The sequence below is a fragment of the Podarcis tiliguerta genome (genome assembly GCF_965153285.1).
Source record: "Podarcis tiliguerta genome assembly, chromosome: 6".
Taxonomy (NCBI): Eukaryota; Metazoa; Chordata; class Lepidosauria; order Squamata; family Lacertidae; genus Podarcis; species Podarcis tiliguerta.
This window is the reverse complement of record NC_139539.1, coordinates 2,412,995-2,430,034: the sequence shown is the minus strand read 5'-3', so window position 1 is coordinate 2,430,034 and position 17,040 is coordinate 2,412,995. Positions and strand designations below refer to the sequence as shown.

The 17,040-nt window shown below is 45.7% G+C and overlaps 1 protein-coding gene across 1 annotated transcript in view; it reads right to left on the bottom strand.

Annotated features, from left to right (window-relative positions):
- Nucleotides 1-14,840, bottom strand: part of LOC310680241 (uncharacterized protein) — a gene marked incomplete at its 5' end in the record, with an annotated part of 37,722 nt that extends 22,882 nt beyond the window's left edge. Inside the window, one exon of the mRNA XM_083446594.1 lies at nt 14,704-14,840. Coding sequence (XP_083302720.1) covers nt 14,704-14,840 — 137 coding nt within the window. The remainder of the gene's footprint in view (nt 1-14,703) is intronic.
- Between the last annotated feature and the right edge of the window lie 2,200 nt (nt 14,841-17,040).

The window sequence follows — 17,040 nt, the reverse complement described above, 5'->3', positions numbered from 1 at the left end:
GGAAATTTGCACAGTGGGAGAAACTGACGCTAAAAGTTTGATGTATTTTCATGAGGACTTAAAAAAAAAGATCACATGGAAATGTGTGCAGCTGAACTCAAGACTGAAATGTCAGAAAGATTCACCCATCCCTAATTACATATTGTGTATTTACAGACCTCTTGTGTTTATATATAGTTTTAATTCTATTGATGTTTAGGTGTTTTTTAATGTTTGGGTTTCCCCACCAGGGGCGGAGGAAGGGGGGGTGATACGCCCCGGGTGTCACCACTGAGGGGGGTGACAAAATGCCAGGCAGCGCTCACTGCAGGGCCTGCAGCACGTCCGAGCCATGCGTCTCTCCTGGTCCGCCCGCTGCCTCCCCCCCCAGCATCCTGCCCTGGCTCACCCCGCCCCGCGGGCGACTGGACCCTTGGCACAGGGCACACGCACCACCCCAGAAGCCCGATTGGCTTGCTCCACTGCTGTCCCCCCCCCCCATGTTTTTAGCTGGCTCTGTTTCATGTGTAAGCCGCCTTGAGTCTCTGTCAGGGGAAAAAGCAAAGCATCAATCACTATATAACAAATAATAATGTTAATAATCAGGGCATGGGCAGAAATGGTTGGTGCCCACCCACTCCAACGCCACTGCTGTGACCAAGACCAAGACCCCGTATGCTTCAGAGTATTTTGGAAAAGGAGATGATATTAATAGACAGGATTGTAAGTTGTTTTTATATGCAGCGACAGCAGCAAGAATATTATTGGCACAAAAATGGAAGCAAGAAGAACTGCCGCCGAAAGAAGAATGGAGGATGAAGTTGATGGACTACGCAGAATTAGATAAATTAACAGGAAGGATTCGAAACCTGCGGGATCAGAGATTCTTAGAAGACTGGAGTAAATATATGAACTATTTGAAAAGTAATTGTGATAAGCAGATTACGCTAGTAGGACTGCAGGAGGTTTTGTAAGGTGGATTATTTGAAATATTGCAAGAAAGACTATGAAGAGAATCATTAGTTAAGGACAATTAAATGTAGTATAGAAACTAAGAAATGCATAAAGGTAAAGGTAAAGGGACCCCTGACCATTAGGTCCAGTCATGGCCGACTCTGGGGTTGGAGCGCTCATCTCGCTTTATTGGCCGAGGGAGCCGGCGTACAGCTTCCGGGTCATGTGGCCAGCATGACTAAGCCGCTTCTGGCAAACCAGAGCAGTGCATGGAAATGCCGTTTACCTTCCCGCCGGAGCGGTACCTATTTATCTACTTGTACTTTGACGTACTTTCGAACTGCTAGGTGGGCAGGAGCAGGGACCGAGCAATGGAAGCTCCCCTTGTCGCGGGGATTCGAACCGCCGACTTTCTGATCGGCAAGTCCTAGGCTCTGTGGTTTAACCCACAGCGCCACCCGCATCCCTAAGAAATGCATAATAAGTGATAAAGAACGGAAAATCATCAGAGGTGTTGATGGAAGTCTAAAAAATATTGTATATGATGAGAAGTTATGTTGTATGACTGTTGGAACTGATATGTTAAAAAATCAGTAAAAATGTATATTTTAAAAAAACACAGAATATTTTGGGAAAGAGTTTGATGGAACTGGAGGAGGTGGAGCCGGGATATGGAACGCGGGGCGAGCGAGCGAGAGGGTCGTGTGAAGTGGCGTTTCGTGATGGCTGACGAGATCAGCAAGGCGCAGGTGGCACAGCCAGGAGGGGACACCATCTTTGGGGAGGGAACAGAGGTTTCTTAAGCTGGGCACGCAGCTTTGTGCTTTCTCTTTCGCTGCGCACACTGGGTCACCCGCCCACCCTCCCTAATTTTAGGTCTCGTGTGTTGACCTTGCTATGCCTGTCATGGGGTCGTCTGCCGTTGGGGCAGGGGCCTGGTAGGAATTTTGCCCAATTGGCTGATTGGTGCCATTTGGTTTTTGCCTACTGTTTTAATTCCGTATATTATAAAAAGATACTTTGCTGTGGGTTTGTATTTTTGTATATCTTTGAATATGTATCTCTATCTATCTATCTATCTATCTATCTATCTATCTATCATCTATCTATCATCTATCATCTATCTATATCTATAAAATGAGCAGAAGAGAAGGGAATAAAAAAATATTGACATTTCTCATCTTTGTCTAGATGAGTGCTTCTAATGACATTTCCCTGGCTTTTGCATGCAAATTAAATGGAAGAGAAAAAATTTGTGTGTGTTTTATAGATTGTTTGAGCAGACCATGCCATGGTTATGACCCTGCCCTCATTTTACGGTTTCTGACCTTCTTGTCCAGTGTTTCTCGTTTTTAAAAATATATTAATATTTTTTATGGGTTTTTCCTCATATTTTCCAGCATATCATCCTTTTAAACAGCATTTCAAAATCTTTGGCTATCACAGCCTAAGACTTCCTTCAGCCTCAACTGATGGTTTTCTAAAATCCTTTCTAATTATACATTTTGTTACTACAGTTATTGCTATAAATTCAAATCTTAATACCTATTCTTAATTCTTTTCACAATAATTTCTATATTACTCCTTACAAAACTTCTTTTAAGCCTACAGGCGATGTCAGTTGGTTACAGTTGCTTTCCAAATATGTTGAAAACTTCTTCCATTCCTTTAGGAAAGTCTGGTCCTGCTGGTTGCGAATTTTCCCGGTGAATCTCGCCATCTCATCAATTTCTCTTGCCACTCATCTTTCGTTGGCATTCCTTCTTGCTTCCATCTTTGGGCGAACAATATCCTTGCTGCAGTTATGGCATATAAAAACAATTTTTTACCATTCATATGAATTTCTGTACCCACAATACCCAACAGAAGGGCTTCTGGTTTTTTAACAAATGTATATTTCAACATTTTTCTCAATTCATTATAAATCATTTCCCAGATGTCCTTCACTTTCTTACATTCCCACCACATTTGGTAAAAAGTACCCTCCTTTTCTTTACATTTCCAACATTTGTTATCACTTTTGTACATTTTAGCTAACTTCACTGGTGTTATATACCACCTGTACATCATTTTCATGTTTTCTTTCAATGCACTGCAAGCAGTAAATTTTATTCCCTCTTTCCATAATTTTTCCCAATCCTCTATTTGTATTTTATGACCAATATCTTTGGCCCAATGAATCATAACCGATTTAACTTCCTCATCTTTCAAATGCCATTCCAACAGTTGTTTATACATTTTAATAATATTTTAACTCTGTTATTTAATAACTCCAATTCATATCTTGATTTTGTGTGGCTGAATCCATTTTTATTTTTATCTTCTTTAAACATTTCATTGACTTGACGATAATGCAACCAATCATTCACCATACATTTTACATCTTCATGTGGCTTTAGCTTCCATTGGTTCTCCCTCTCTATTACTAATTGTTCATAGGTGGCCCAATTTTTACTCATATTTCTCTTTTTTACATTCATTGCCTCAAGCGGTGAGAACCACCATGGTGTCTTATGTTCTAATAGATTTTTATATCTATCCAACACCTCATACAATGACTTTCAAAATATGTGGTTTCCAAATCCTTTATGAACTTTTACTTTGCCATACCATAGATATGCGTGCCATCCTAATCTGTTGTCAAATCCTTCTAGATCTAAAAGATCTGTATTCTCCAACAATATCCAGTCCCTTAACCAACAAAGGCATGATGCTTCATAATACAATTTCAAATGTGGTAGGGAGAAGCCTCCTCTTTCTTTTATATCTGTTAACAGTTTAAATTTAATTCTTGGCTTCTTCCCTTGCCAGATAAATCTTGAAATTGCTTTTTGCCACTCTCTAAAGATACCAACTCGGTTAGTTATTGGGATTGATTGAAATAAAAACAACATTTTCAGTAGCACACACATTTTAATAACTGAAATCCTACCCGTTAAGGATAGTTTCATTCTTCCCCACACTTCTAAGTCACTTTTAGTACCATTGCATACCAGTGTGTAATTCTCTTTAAATAAATTTATATTTTTCGATGTTAACCAGATTCCTAGGTATTTAACTTTTTTAACAACCTCTATTCCACTCTGATGCTGCAATGTATCAATCAAATCTCAGTTCATATTTTTCATTAACATTTTTGGATTTTTCTTATTTAATTTGAAACCTGCTACTTGTCCGAATTGTTCTATTCCTTCTAGTGCTTTTCTAGCACTAGTTAATGGTTCTTCCACTGTTCTGAAGGGTAAAATTAGTGGCTATATTTTATAGATTCCATTTCCTTGAGCACTTTAATAGGCTGCAAATATTGGCCCTTAAATTTTAAAGGGGGGGGGGGAAGCTAATCTTTTGTAATATTGTTGCAGGATATATGAGCATTCCCAGAGCAAGATTATAAATTTTTTACAAGCAAGGAAGATCACAAGAATTCCACCCCACCGGTTCCTCCGCTGGGGAACATGATTTATAAGCAAATTTCAAGATTAGTCCCCCTCTCAAGATAACTTCACTTCCTTATTCCTTTCTTGTAAACTGCTGTCTTTTGCAAATCACGGGAGTGGCGGGGGGGGGTGAAGGGATGCCAGGGACGCTGGGGCAGCTAAATCCCATTTGATTCATTTGATTCCTCCAATATGGCGCCCTGTGCAAGCACCAAATGGATCTTCTCCATCACAGATTCTCTGCCCCCCTGGCTGGGCACCCTGCGCGGAGGAACCACCAGCAAAGCCCTAAATCTGATTCTGCTCCACTACTAGCAGTGGCTCTCCAGTCTTATCTGAAGATGCCAAGATTTGAACCTGGGACCATTTGTGATCAGAGCACACGCCTGGCCACTGAGCCGTGCCTCGTCTGGGTGGTGTTGGCGGCCATAGTGCCCTCGTTTCGGCCTCGCCTCTCGAATCAGGGATGGATAGCAGCTGACCTCCCACTCCTCTCTGCTTAGGCTGCTACCGGCCACAGTGCGCGTCGCATTTTGCGCTACCATCCGGCTGGCGGTGGTACCTTTGGGGCTGAGCGTCGGCAGCTGCTCTTCGGAGTACGTGGAAGTCAAAGTAGACCAACTGATCGAGTAGGTGATGCTCAACTTCCTTTCCTTGGTGGGGGGACAGGCGGGGGTCGGTCGAGCGCCTCTCTTTCCCACAACAAGGGAAAATGCCCTGAGCCCTCAAAGATTCCAGCAACGTCTATCACCAGATCTAGGAAAGCAGCATGTTCCACTGTGGAAGGAGATGTGGGTCCAGAACTGGCCTCCACAGTCACTTATGGGCTCACTGGTCAAAGCGTGTTTATGGAAGACAATCGTCCTCGGCTACGAGGGATTGTCCAAGAAGAAAGACCCAGAAAGGCAAAGGGCTACAGCTTCCATGCAGGGGTGGAGGGCATGAAAATGCTACCAGCATGAGTTTGACCAAACTGCGGGAGGCAGTGAAAGACAGGAGTGCCTGGCGTGCTCTGGTCCAGGGGGTCACAAAGAGGCGGACACGACTAAACGACTAAACAGCCACAACATCATCCTGCCATTGACTGGGTGGGTGCAGAGGAATGGTGGGAGGAACCAGGTGGGAAACCCCCAGGGGAGGAAGGTTCAGAGCCTGGGTATTGGTGGTGGGACAACAATGAGTGGTCAGAGGGAGAAGAGGGAGAAGACTGGGAGAAGGAGGTGTCAGAAGCTGAAGAGGCAACAGGGCTTAGTGAGCAGGGAGAGTCTGTGGCAGAGAGCAGTCCAGACTCAGAGGCAGAAGCTGAAGTGGGAGGGAGGCCAAGAGACAGAGATGGGTCAGGCTGGTGAAGAAGCAAAGGTGTCTTTTCCTCCTGCTGTGATGAGCTCCCCTTAGCACTGGTCTTGCAGTACCAGGAGAGGCATGAAGAGGGTGGAGGAGAAATTAGCTCCACGCAGGCGCAGTCTCAGATTGCTTGGGGAAAACCCTGGAGAGGAGGCAATTGTGGCGAGGCAGGGACCTTCAGTCTCAGCAACTGCTTCTTGGGGGGCAAGACCTGCGGGAGATGAGTTGCTGTGCTCATTAGGCCTGCCGCTCCTGTGCAGACCCCGCTTTTGCTAATAAAGATTTAACTCTAACTCGCTCTGTGTAATTTACCGCAGGCTCGCTCCTGTCACATACTATGAACAGTGGTGTAGCGTGGGTTGTCAGCACCTGGGGCAAGGCAAGTAATTTGCGCCCCCCCCGCTGCATGGTCCCTCCCCCAGATAGTCCCTCACTCTCTCTCCGCATCGCACCGCACGCCTGGCACCCTCCCCTCCACAGTGGGCGGCGACCCAGCGGCTTGGATCGGATTCGCACAGCCAGCACTGCAGTGAGAGAGAATGAGTGAGCCAGGTAGGGGCAGAGAGCTGCGAGTGCGAGCCCCCCCCCGATGTTGCGCCCGGTGCGGCCGGCCCCCCCTGCACCCCCCTACGCTACGCCACTGACTATGAATCCTATGTTCTGTAGTTAACTATTCTATTCATAGCCATTCTGCACTCGGGTTCCTCCACCCAGGTGACCTGCATCTCCTGCATCCCAGAATAAGTGTCTTCATTGTGCTGTGACCGTGAGCAGGAGAAGCCCAGAGAAAAACGGCTGCTTCAGATTTTCCCAGAGTAGCTGCACTCATGCTTGCTGCCACTGGGGAGCACTAAAAGACAAGGCAAAGATTGTTTCTAGCTGAGCTTGCAGCTCAGTTAGCTCAGAGAGTGCCTCCCCAAAAAACCCTAGTTTAAACTAATGAAAGCAAGCAAGCCTGGTTCCAAACTGACTGACATTCCCGTACTTCAGCTCAGTTTAAGCTGAGCAGGTGGCTACTGCATTTGAAAAGTGAGGAAAGCAATGTGTTGGGTGTGTTGGGGCTCCACCCCCATGGGAATGACTTCTGATGATGATGATGATGATGATAAAAATAACTTTATTATTTCTATCCCACCCATCTGGCTGGGTTTCCCCAGCCACTCTGGCGGCTTCCAACAGAAGGTTAAAAATACATTTTTAGACTACAATGAACTGGGTGAGCTCAACTCTTTCTCTCTCTAAAGCAATTAATTGGAGCTTCCGCACCTTCTCAAATCTGGAGTCCTCCTGAACAGGAGTGAAAGAATCTGTCAATTTCGGGGTTTTCCCTCAGGTTCTCATTTTCACAATCTTAAACCCAGTTCTCCATGTTTCTATATCAGTTTTTTTACAATGTCTTCACGAACATTCATCAATATTTGAGTGCAAATTTCTCCTGACACATTATATTGTTTGGTATACACAAATGGGCATACCATACCCTCCAACATTTCTCTGACGAAATAGGGACGTCCCATTACACAGGTTTGTACCCCAAACATCTGACTGGGTTGCCCCAGCCAGCTACCAACTTATATAAAAATATGATAAAACATTAAACATCAGAAAAACCCTTCCCTATTCAGGGTTGCCTACAGAGGTCTGGGAAGTAGATTAACTCCATACCCTCCAACGTTTCTCCAATGAAAATTGGGACATCCTAAGGAAAAGTGCAGATGACACAACCTTGATGGCAGAAAGTGAGGAGGAATTAAAGAACCTTTTAATGAGGGTGAAAGAGGAGAGCGCAAAATAGGGTCTGAAGCTCAACATCAAAAAAACGAAGATCATGGCCACTGGTCCCATCACCTCCTGGCCAATAGAAGGGGAAGAAATGGAGGCAGTGAGAGATTATACTTTCTTGGGCTCCATGATCACTGCAGATGGTGACAGCAGTCACGAAATTAAAAGACGCCTGCTTCTTGGGAGGAAAGCAATGGCAAACCTAGACAGCATCTTAAAAAGCAGAGACACCACCTTGCCGTGACAAAGGTCCGTATAGTTAAAGCTATGGTTTTCCCAGTAGTGATGTATGGAAGAGAGAGCTGGACCATCAAGAAGGCTGATCGCCGAAGAATTGATGCTTTTGAATTCTGGTGCTGGAGGAGACTCTTGAGAGTCCCATGAACTACAAGAAGATCAAACCTATCCATTCTGAAGGAAATCAGCCCTGAGTGCTCACTGGAAGGGCAGATCCTGAAGCTGAGGCTCCAAGACTTTGGCCACCTCATGAGAAGAGAAGACTCCCTGGAAAAGACCCTGATGTTGGGAAAGATGGAGGGCACAAGGACGACCTCAAAGCTACCAGCATGAGTTTGACCAAACTGCGGGAGGCAGTGGAAGACAGGAGTGCCTGGCGTGCTCTGGTCCAGGGGGTCACAAAGAGGTGGACGTGACTAAATAACAACAAAGGAAAAGTGGGACAATCTGGGATCAGATTAGAAACCGGGACAGCTTCTCTACATCAGAGATGTCCCTGAAAAATAGGGACACTTGGAGGGTCTGGTATACACACATATCTATTATACACACACGTGTATGGCTGTTGGGACCATGGGCATTTGAACAATTACGATACGAGGTGGGTGCTGTACTCAGCAGTGAACTGGTCCTCAGTTTTTGTACCTATTTAGACTTTCTTTAAAAAATGAGTAGAACTTTTTGGAATGAAACAGAAAGCACAGAAACCTCCCCACTTCTTCCCTGCTCAGAGTGGGCTGTTTTAGTAGCTGATATTGGTTCACAGATTCTAGTGTGTCTCATTTCCGCCCTCGAGTGCTTCTTCAGCCTGTCGCCTTCCCCCTCGGGGTTTGATGCTCCCGTCGCTGATGCAATTCCAGCAACACCTGTGGCTCCCTGTCAGAAGCAATCAGTTCTAAGGGACTGAACTCACGGAGGTGGCGCTGGAGATGGTTTATGGGCTCAGCCGCCTCCATCAGGAGCTGTCTCCCTTTGCAAACAGATTTGTTAGCCTTTGCCTCAAAGTAATGGGATTTGGTTCGGGGATATTCTTAATAAGCAGAGGCTGTGCAATTTCTTCCCTTCTTGCCTGCCTGCTCTTCTTATGTTTTCGACAAATGACAAAGAAAGTGCCACCCTTTGCCGTTGGAGGAAACGGCAAATATCTTTTCCGAACGTGTCTCTCCGCCATCCCAGATCCGCTGCATATTTTGGATATTTTCTGCTCCCAAGTCAAATGGACAAATTTGGGGGGAAAGAGACAGGGGACTCATTTTAATATTCTGTTTTTCATATTCTGCTGGAAGCCGCTCAGAATGGCTGGGGAGGCCCAGCCAGATGGGCGGGGTATAAGTAATAAATTATTATTCTTATCAGTACTTTCCCCCCTAAAGAAATGTTTAGGGGTACTCTCATTTTCCTACTCATATTGAAATACTGCCCCTCAATGAGGCCAAACTTAGATTCACAAAATGTTTAGGAGTATGTCAATAAAAAGTTTGTGAATGTTTATTCAAAACCTGCCAAGGAGTCCAATTCACTTTGTTGCGTCTTCAAATATTTTGTAAAGGTTCCCATTCATCTTTGAAATCACAGTTATCCTTGTCCCATAGCTTATGTGTCAGTTTTGCCAGTTTGCATAGTCCATCAGTTTTTCTTGCCATGATTCTTTAGTTGGAATTTCTTCAGTCTTCCATCCTTGTGCTATTAGGACTCTCGCGGCCGTTGTCGCATACATGAAGATGTTTTCCAGCTTTTTTGGCAGGTCTTTCCCTACAATCCCTAACAAAAATGCTTCAGGTTTTTAAAAAAATGTTAGATGGAACATTTTCTTCAATTCACAACATTATGATGGAAGATTGGGAAACATTATGGAAAACTGATTTAAAATTTACAGACTGTTCCCTGTCGAAGGAGAATGATATGAAGATGATGGACATATGGCATATGACACCAGTGCAGTTAGGGAAAATGTACAAAACTAGTTCAAATATATGTTGGAAGTGTAAGGAAAAGGAGGGGACATTTTATCATATGTGGTGGGATTGTAAGGTAATTACATTTTTTGGGGAAATGATATACCCCCACCTGCATTTTGACTTTGTGTGCCTGAAATTCCCCTTTTATGAGAGCCCACCCCCGCCATGCCAGTTCCTATTTCATCCCCTTGCAGATCATTTCCTAGTGATTTCCAACCACCCCCTCCGCCAAGCCGTTTTGTCAAACTGAAAAGCTGGGAGAAGACGAGAGGAGCAGAAAGAGAGATGTCAAGATCTGGTCTGGCAGGTTTTTCCAAGTGATCAGAGGGAGCGCTGAGTAAATAGCCAACTTAGAACCTCCGGACATAAATCAACCTGCCAGTCAGCCAGGCCAAGGGGAGAAAAAGAGATCAAGATGTAACAGCATTTAAGGAGAGCTGGAGAATGTCTGCAGACCATACGTAGAACAGGTTAAATCATTAGCAGGTTTAGAGTGAAATCAGCTGTAAAAGTTGTATTGAGATTAAGATGAGAAAAATAACGTATGGTTGAATTATAATGTGCAGCAGTAATTGTTATTTGGAGGAAACCATGGAAGGGAAGTCGACGTTTAATGTATTGTTATTAATAAGGTGTGAATAAAAGTTGTTGTTGTTTACTCATTTAGTAGTGTCCGACTCTTCGTGACCCCATGGACCAGAGCACGCCAGGCACTCCTGTCTTCCACTGCCTCCCGCAGCTTGGTCAAACTCATGCTGGTAGCTTTGAGAACACTGTCCCACCATCTCAGTCCTCTGTCGTCCCCTTTTCCTTGTGCCCTCCATCTTTCCCAACATCAGGGTCTTTTCCAGGGAGTCTTCTCTTCTCATGAGGGGGCCAAAGTATTGGAACCTCAGCTTCACGATCTTCCAGTGAGCACTCAGGGCTGATTTCCTTCAGAATGGAGAGGTTTGTTCTTCTTGCAGTCCATGGGACTCTCAAGAGTCTCCTCCAGCACCAGAATTCAAAAGCATCCATTCTTCGGCGATCAGCCTTCTTTATGGTCCAGCTCTCACTTCCATACATCACTACTGGGAAAACCATAGCTTTTACTATACGGACCTTTGTTGGCAAGGTGATGTCTCTACTTTTTAAGATGCTGTCTAGGTGAATAAATGCATTGTTGAAAAATTATGGTGTTTTTTTTTTTTTAAAAAGAGAGAGAGACAAAGCTTCTGAAGGTTTAGGTTTAAACAGCATCCACAGAGGGACGATGTGTGTGTGTGTGTGTGTGTTGGGTGTGTGAATTGCTGGTTGTGCTCATTTTTCCACACAGACACACACAGCAACCTGTATCTTGGAATCTTGGACGCCTGTGATTCGTGTAATTCAGGAATCACACCTAAACACCCCTGAGAGATGGCTATCCAACCTCTACTTAAAAACGTCCAAGGAACGAAAGTCCAGCGCCTTCTCGATTAATAATGTCCCTCTCCTATTTGCAGAATGTTTCCTTTGCATCAAAATAAATGAGGTGGAATAACGTAACACCAATGAATTTCACATAATTTTGCCACAGTGGGCAGCGATGCAAATAATGTGCTTTTTGGTGGAAGGCAAACTGCAGCAGAATGGGGAAACCTTCTTCAGAAAAAGCATTTCAAGGTCCAGATAGCAGTTTTCACATCTAGGAGGGCTTCGGTCGCTCCCAAAAAGTTGCTTGCCAATTCCAAGAGGAGAATGTCACCACAGGGCCACAGTCAGCCTGTTTCATAGTCCAGCCTTGCTTTTTGTTTAAGAAGTGGCCTTTATCTCTGTGAGAAAATAAAGAAAGAAATGCAGTGCATGATCAGGTGAACCGCCCTGAGACCTCTGGGTATAGGGCGGCATATAAATTCTATTATTATTATTATTATTATTATTATTAATGTACAGATATCCTTGATTGTTCTGCAACCTTATCATGGAGCCTGCACTGGAAAATTCAGTTTATGCAGTTCACAGACGACAGTGTGCGAACCTCATTCTGGTCAAAACAGATCAGGATCTTTCAAGTCTGTGAGACACACACACCACTTTGTGGAACGACAGATTCCACAGCACAACACTGTTATGTACTGAAGTTCTCACCCTGGGCCAGCAGGGGGATACTGTAGATAGTTATGCAAATGAAGGATCGAAAGTGACATTCAGTGATTGGATCGTTTGTATGCAAATGAAGGATCGAAAGTGACGTTCAGTGATTGGATAGTTTTAGAAAGTTGCTACAGTTATGTGTTCTGGAGCTCTATATAAGCAGGCTGATTGAGCCCCTCAGTTCAGTTCTGTTCTGGCCTCTGAATAAAGAAGAGCTGTTTGAAGAATCGCTGTGTCGTCTGATATGTTCGCCCACAACTTAACAAACACCCCACCATTTTTTTTTTAAATTTTGGCTGCTGAGAACACTTCATAAGAAGAGCATCCGCTGGTTCAGGCCAATGGCCCATCTAGTCCAGCCTCCTGTTCTCACAGGGGCTGACAACATGTCCATAATGCGAAACCTGCAAGCAGGATTTGAGGGCAAGAGTAGCTCTCCTCCTGCAGTTTCCAGAAACTGGCATTCAGAAGCATTGCTGCCTCTGACTTAGAACTTCACCATTATGGCTCATAATAATAATAACATTTTTTTTTATTTATACCCCGCCCTTCCCGGTTCAAAAACCGGGCTCAGGGTGGCTAACAACAAATTTAAAACACTTTAAAACACTTAATTATAAAAGCAGCATAAAATACAGTATAAAAACATGAATAACAATAAAAATCAAAAATCTATCAGAGAATCCCCAGGGTTAGCTGGCTGAATTGGTCCTACTTGGGCCACCGAGGAGGCCAGGGGAGAATTAGCTGTGGGATCCCAGAGTGGGGAATCCTCATAAAAAGGGGAGGGGGAGGGAAGGAAGGGGAATAAAAGATCAGGCTGAATTCAAATTAAAGGCTAGGCGGAATAGCTCTGTCTTACAGGCCCGTCGGAAGGAGGTTAAATCCTGCAGGGCCCTGGTCTCATGGGACAGAGCATTCCACCAGGTCGGAGCCATCACTGAGAAGGCCCTGGTGGAGGATAATCTGACTTCCTTAGGGCCCGGGACCTCTAAACTATGGTTATTCATGGACCTTAAGGTCCTCTGCGGGGCAGACCAGGAGAGGCAGTTCTGTAGATACGAGGGCCCTCAGCCACAAAGGGCTTTAAAGGACCAGCACCTTGAACCTGACCCAATACTCCACCTGGAGCCAGTGCAACATAGCCCCAGACCTCCAGGGATGTCAGCAAGTAGCGCTAAGGACACGTCAGCCAAGGATTTGCCAATGGAGAGGGAAGAGAGCAAAGCTTTTGGGTAAACACTTTCTGTTGAACTTTGAGGAGCCTGTGCCCTTTCTGCCGTGCTCACGCCCTCTTCGTAAGTCGCTGTGGTTTTCTAAGAGCTTTATGCTTGATAAAGCATGGGAGGGCTGCCCCTCCCATCTCACCAGGTCCTTGATGTTAGTTTTGAGTTGCAGAAGGAGAACACAAGGCTCGGGAGGTTCTTCTGAGGGCTCCATCGACAGCCAAATTGGTGTGGCAGAAATATATATAGCTGTCAACTTCCCCTTTTCTTGCGATGAATCCTATTTGGAATAAGGGGATTTCCCTTAAAAAAAGGAAAACGTTGACAGCTATGGAAATATAGCAATCTGTAAGACATTATCCACATCTTGTGAAATATACTCGGAGTCCTGTAGTGATTTCATGCTCTTTATTGTAGCTTGTAAAACAGTGATTGAATTGCTCCTCAAACCTCAGGCTTTTATATACATTATTTACACATTGAGTCCTGTCTGATTGGCTCATTCTGCTTCCCTCCTGGAACCTGATTGGTCTTTTCCTGCAGGCCAGTCAGTTGTTGCATTCTAGGATCCTACTTGCCTATTGTTCTAGGATCCAGGCTTGGTACATAACATCTTGCCTCTTTGCCCCACTCACTTCCAGTACCTGCAAGTCACTGGTAAGACCGATACAGTGATACCTCGGGTTACATATGCTTCAGGTTACATGCGCTTAAGGTTACAGACTCTGCTATCCCAGAAATAGTACCTTGGATTAAGAACTTTGCTTCAGAATGAGAACAGAAATCATGCTCCGGCGGCACGGCAGCAGCAGGAGGCCCCATTACCTAAAGTGGTGTTTCAGGTTAAGAACAGTTTCAGGTTAAGAACGGACCTCCGGAACGAATTAAGTACTTAACCCGAGGTACCACTGCATGTTGGACTGCAGTTTTGCATATGTCATCCTCAGGTCCCGCTTGCCAGATTTCTGCAGGCATCTGGCTGGCCACTGTGACAACAGGATGCTGGTCTGATCCAGCAGATGCTGTTCTTAGAATCATGGAATTGTAGAGCTGGAGGAAACATCAAGGATCACTTAGTCCCACCTCCTGCAATGCAGGGATCTCAACTGAAGCATCCATGACAGATGGCCAGCCAACCCCTGCTTTAAAAACTCAAAGTCCACCACCTTCTGTTGAAGAGCCCTCAGAAAGTTCTTCCTGATGTTTAGTGGGAATCTCCTTTCTTGGAACTTGAAGCCATCGGTTCGGGTCCTGCCTTCCAGAGTAGAAGAAAAGAAGTTTGCTCCACCTTCCACACGGCAGCCATGAAGATGGCTATCATATTTCCTCTCAATCTCCTGTTACCCAGTTCCATCAACTGTCCTCTAAAGCTTGGTTGCGTGGCGAGTTCCCAACCCCCCCAGGTGGAAATAATGACACATGACACAATTAATAAGGTTAATGGACTAAATAAGGCCACAACTTTATTGGTTACAGGTGATGAGCGGTATTGGTTTAGGCATTGGTCCCAACCGACTATATCCGACTTCAGCCTGTCTGCTTGAAGTCCAAGAAGGGTTAACCACCAGTAGGGGGAGTCCTGCTGATGCACACCAACTAGGAACTCCCCCGGGGTCACCAATAGGGGGCCTGCCTTAGGCCCTCACCTCCCCAGGCTTCGGATTGGCTGGCCAGGAGGTGATGCGGCTGGGGATCACCCCAATCTCGCGGGGGCTGGGTTCCAGCTGCCTCACGCGTGGTGGGGCTGTGAAGCCCGCAACTCCACCTCCTCTGAAGGGCGGAAGTAGCTTTTCCAGACCCTTGACCATCTTGGTTGCCCTGCTCTGCACACTTTCCAGCTTGTCAACGTCCTTCTTAAAATGTGGTGCCAGAACTGGACACAGGACTCCAGGTGGGGTCTGACCAAGGCAGAATAAAGTAAAGGTAAAGGGACCCCTGACCATTAGGTCCAGTTGTGGCTGACTCTGGGGTTGCAGCGCTCATCTTGCTTTATTGGCCGAGGGAGCCGGTGTACAGCTTCCGGGTCATGTGGCCAGCATGACTAGCCACTTCTGGTGAATCAGAGCAGCGTACGGAAACACCATTTACCTTCCCGCCGGAGTGGTACCTATTTATCTACTTGCACTTTGACGTGCTTTTGAACTGCTAGGTTGGCAGGAGCTGGGACCGAGCAATGGGAGCTCACCCTGTCGAGGGGATTTGAACCGCCGACCTTCTGATTGGCAAGCCCTAGGCTCTGTGGTTTAACCCACAGCGCCACCTGCATCCCTCAGAATAGAGTAGGACTATTACTTCACTTGATTGAAACATTCGACTTCTGTCAATGCAGCCTGGATTTCCATTCCCTTTTTTTGTTAAACTTGTGGTCTGCTAAGACACCCAGACCCTTTTCACCTGTGCTACTGGCAAGCCAGGTGTCACCCATCTTGTATTTCTGCCGCTGGTTATTCCTGCTTAAGTGCTGAACCTTAAGTGATGCTCTTCAGTGTGATGGGCAGGTGAACCCAAAGGTGAAACCTTTGTGGTTTGCTCCTAAGTGGCAGAGAAGGCAGCCCTTTTGCAACGTCAAGATCTCTTTAGCAAGTCCAGGATCAGGATGCTGAAAGATGGGAAAGGACTCGGAAAGCAAATAAACCTGCTAGTTCATAACAAAGGGATGCCTAAATGGCTTAGGAACTCAGGAGAAACGAGTGTTGACTCAGAGATGCCTGCTTTTGCAACTTTCACTGGGGCGTTTCAAAAAGAGCCATTAACACACACACCCCGTGCCCACTTCTGGTGCTGTCTCAACAAACAAAAGAGCCAGGAGATTAAATCCCATATCCAGGCATGTCGTAAGCAGTGCACACAGACCTCCTCTCCTTTGCAAAAGTTATTTGGGCAATGAACTGAATTTTAGGAAACTGGCCCCAGAGGGGAAGTCACATTTGTCTATGGCAGCCAAACCAAGATGATTCCCTAACAGCTTAGACAGGGGTCAGCAAGCTTTTTCAGCAGTGGGCCAGTCCCTCAGACCTTGTCGGGGGCGGACGGGCAGACTATATTTTGAAAAAAATAAAATAAAAAGAACAAATTCCTATGCCCCACAAATAGCCCAGAGATGGATTTTAAATAAAAGGACACATTCTGCTCATATAAAAACATGCTGATTCCCAGACCGTCTGCAGACCGGAATTAGAAGGCGATTGGGCCGGATCCGGCCCCCGGGCCTTAGTTTGCCTACCCATGGCTTAGAAGATTAGCCAGAAGGCAACCTTGAAGCCTATGGTTGCTGTGGAATGGTTGAAAGGCTGAGCTTTGAACCCAGAAACGCCTCTCTTGGACTCACTCAGTGCAAGGGAGGGAGAGACTGTGTTGCGTAGTGGTTAGAGTTTTGGGCTGGAGAGGCCCAGGTTCAAATACACAGACTAACCTACCTCAAAAGGCTGTTGTGAGAATACAATTGGGGTGGGGAGGAGGACTATGCATGCCCCCTTGGAGGTCCTTGGAGGAAAGGCAGCTAGGACAGGAGCCAATGAAAGGATGTGAGGATTACTGAGATAATGCAGTTATGTGCCACCCCATTCTCAAAGCAGTGAGAGGCTCTGGGAATTCCAGGTCCTTACCCAGAGTTTGGTTTCCTTGGGATGAAGGTCAGCAGAGACTCTGGAGTTTTTAACATATATGGTTTTATTTACACATTTATACAACTTGAGCATGGACGTGAATGGCGCTGTGGGTTAAACCACAGAGCCTAGGACTTGCCGATCAGGTCAGCGGTTCGAATCCCCACGACAGGGTGAGCGCCCGTTGCTCGGTCCCTGCTCCTGCCAACCTAGCAGTTTGGAAGCACGTCAAAGTGCAAGTAGATAAATAGGTACCACTCCGGCGGGAAGGTAAATGGTGTTTCCGTGCGCTGCTCTGGTTTGCCAGAAGTGGTTTAGTCATGCTGGCCACATGACTAGGAAGCTGTACACTGGCTCCCTTGGCCAGTAAAGCGAGATGAGCGCCGCAACCCCAGAGTCGGCC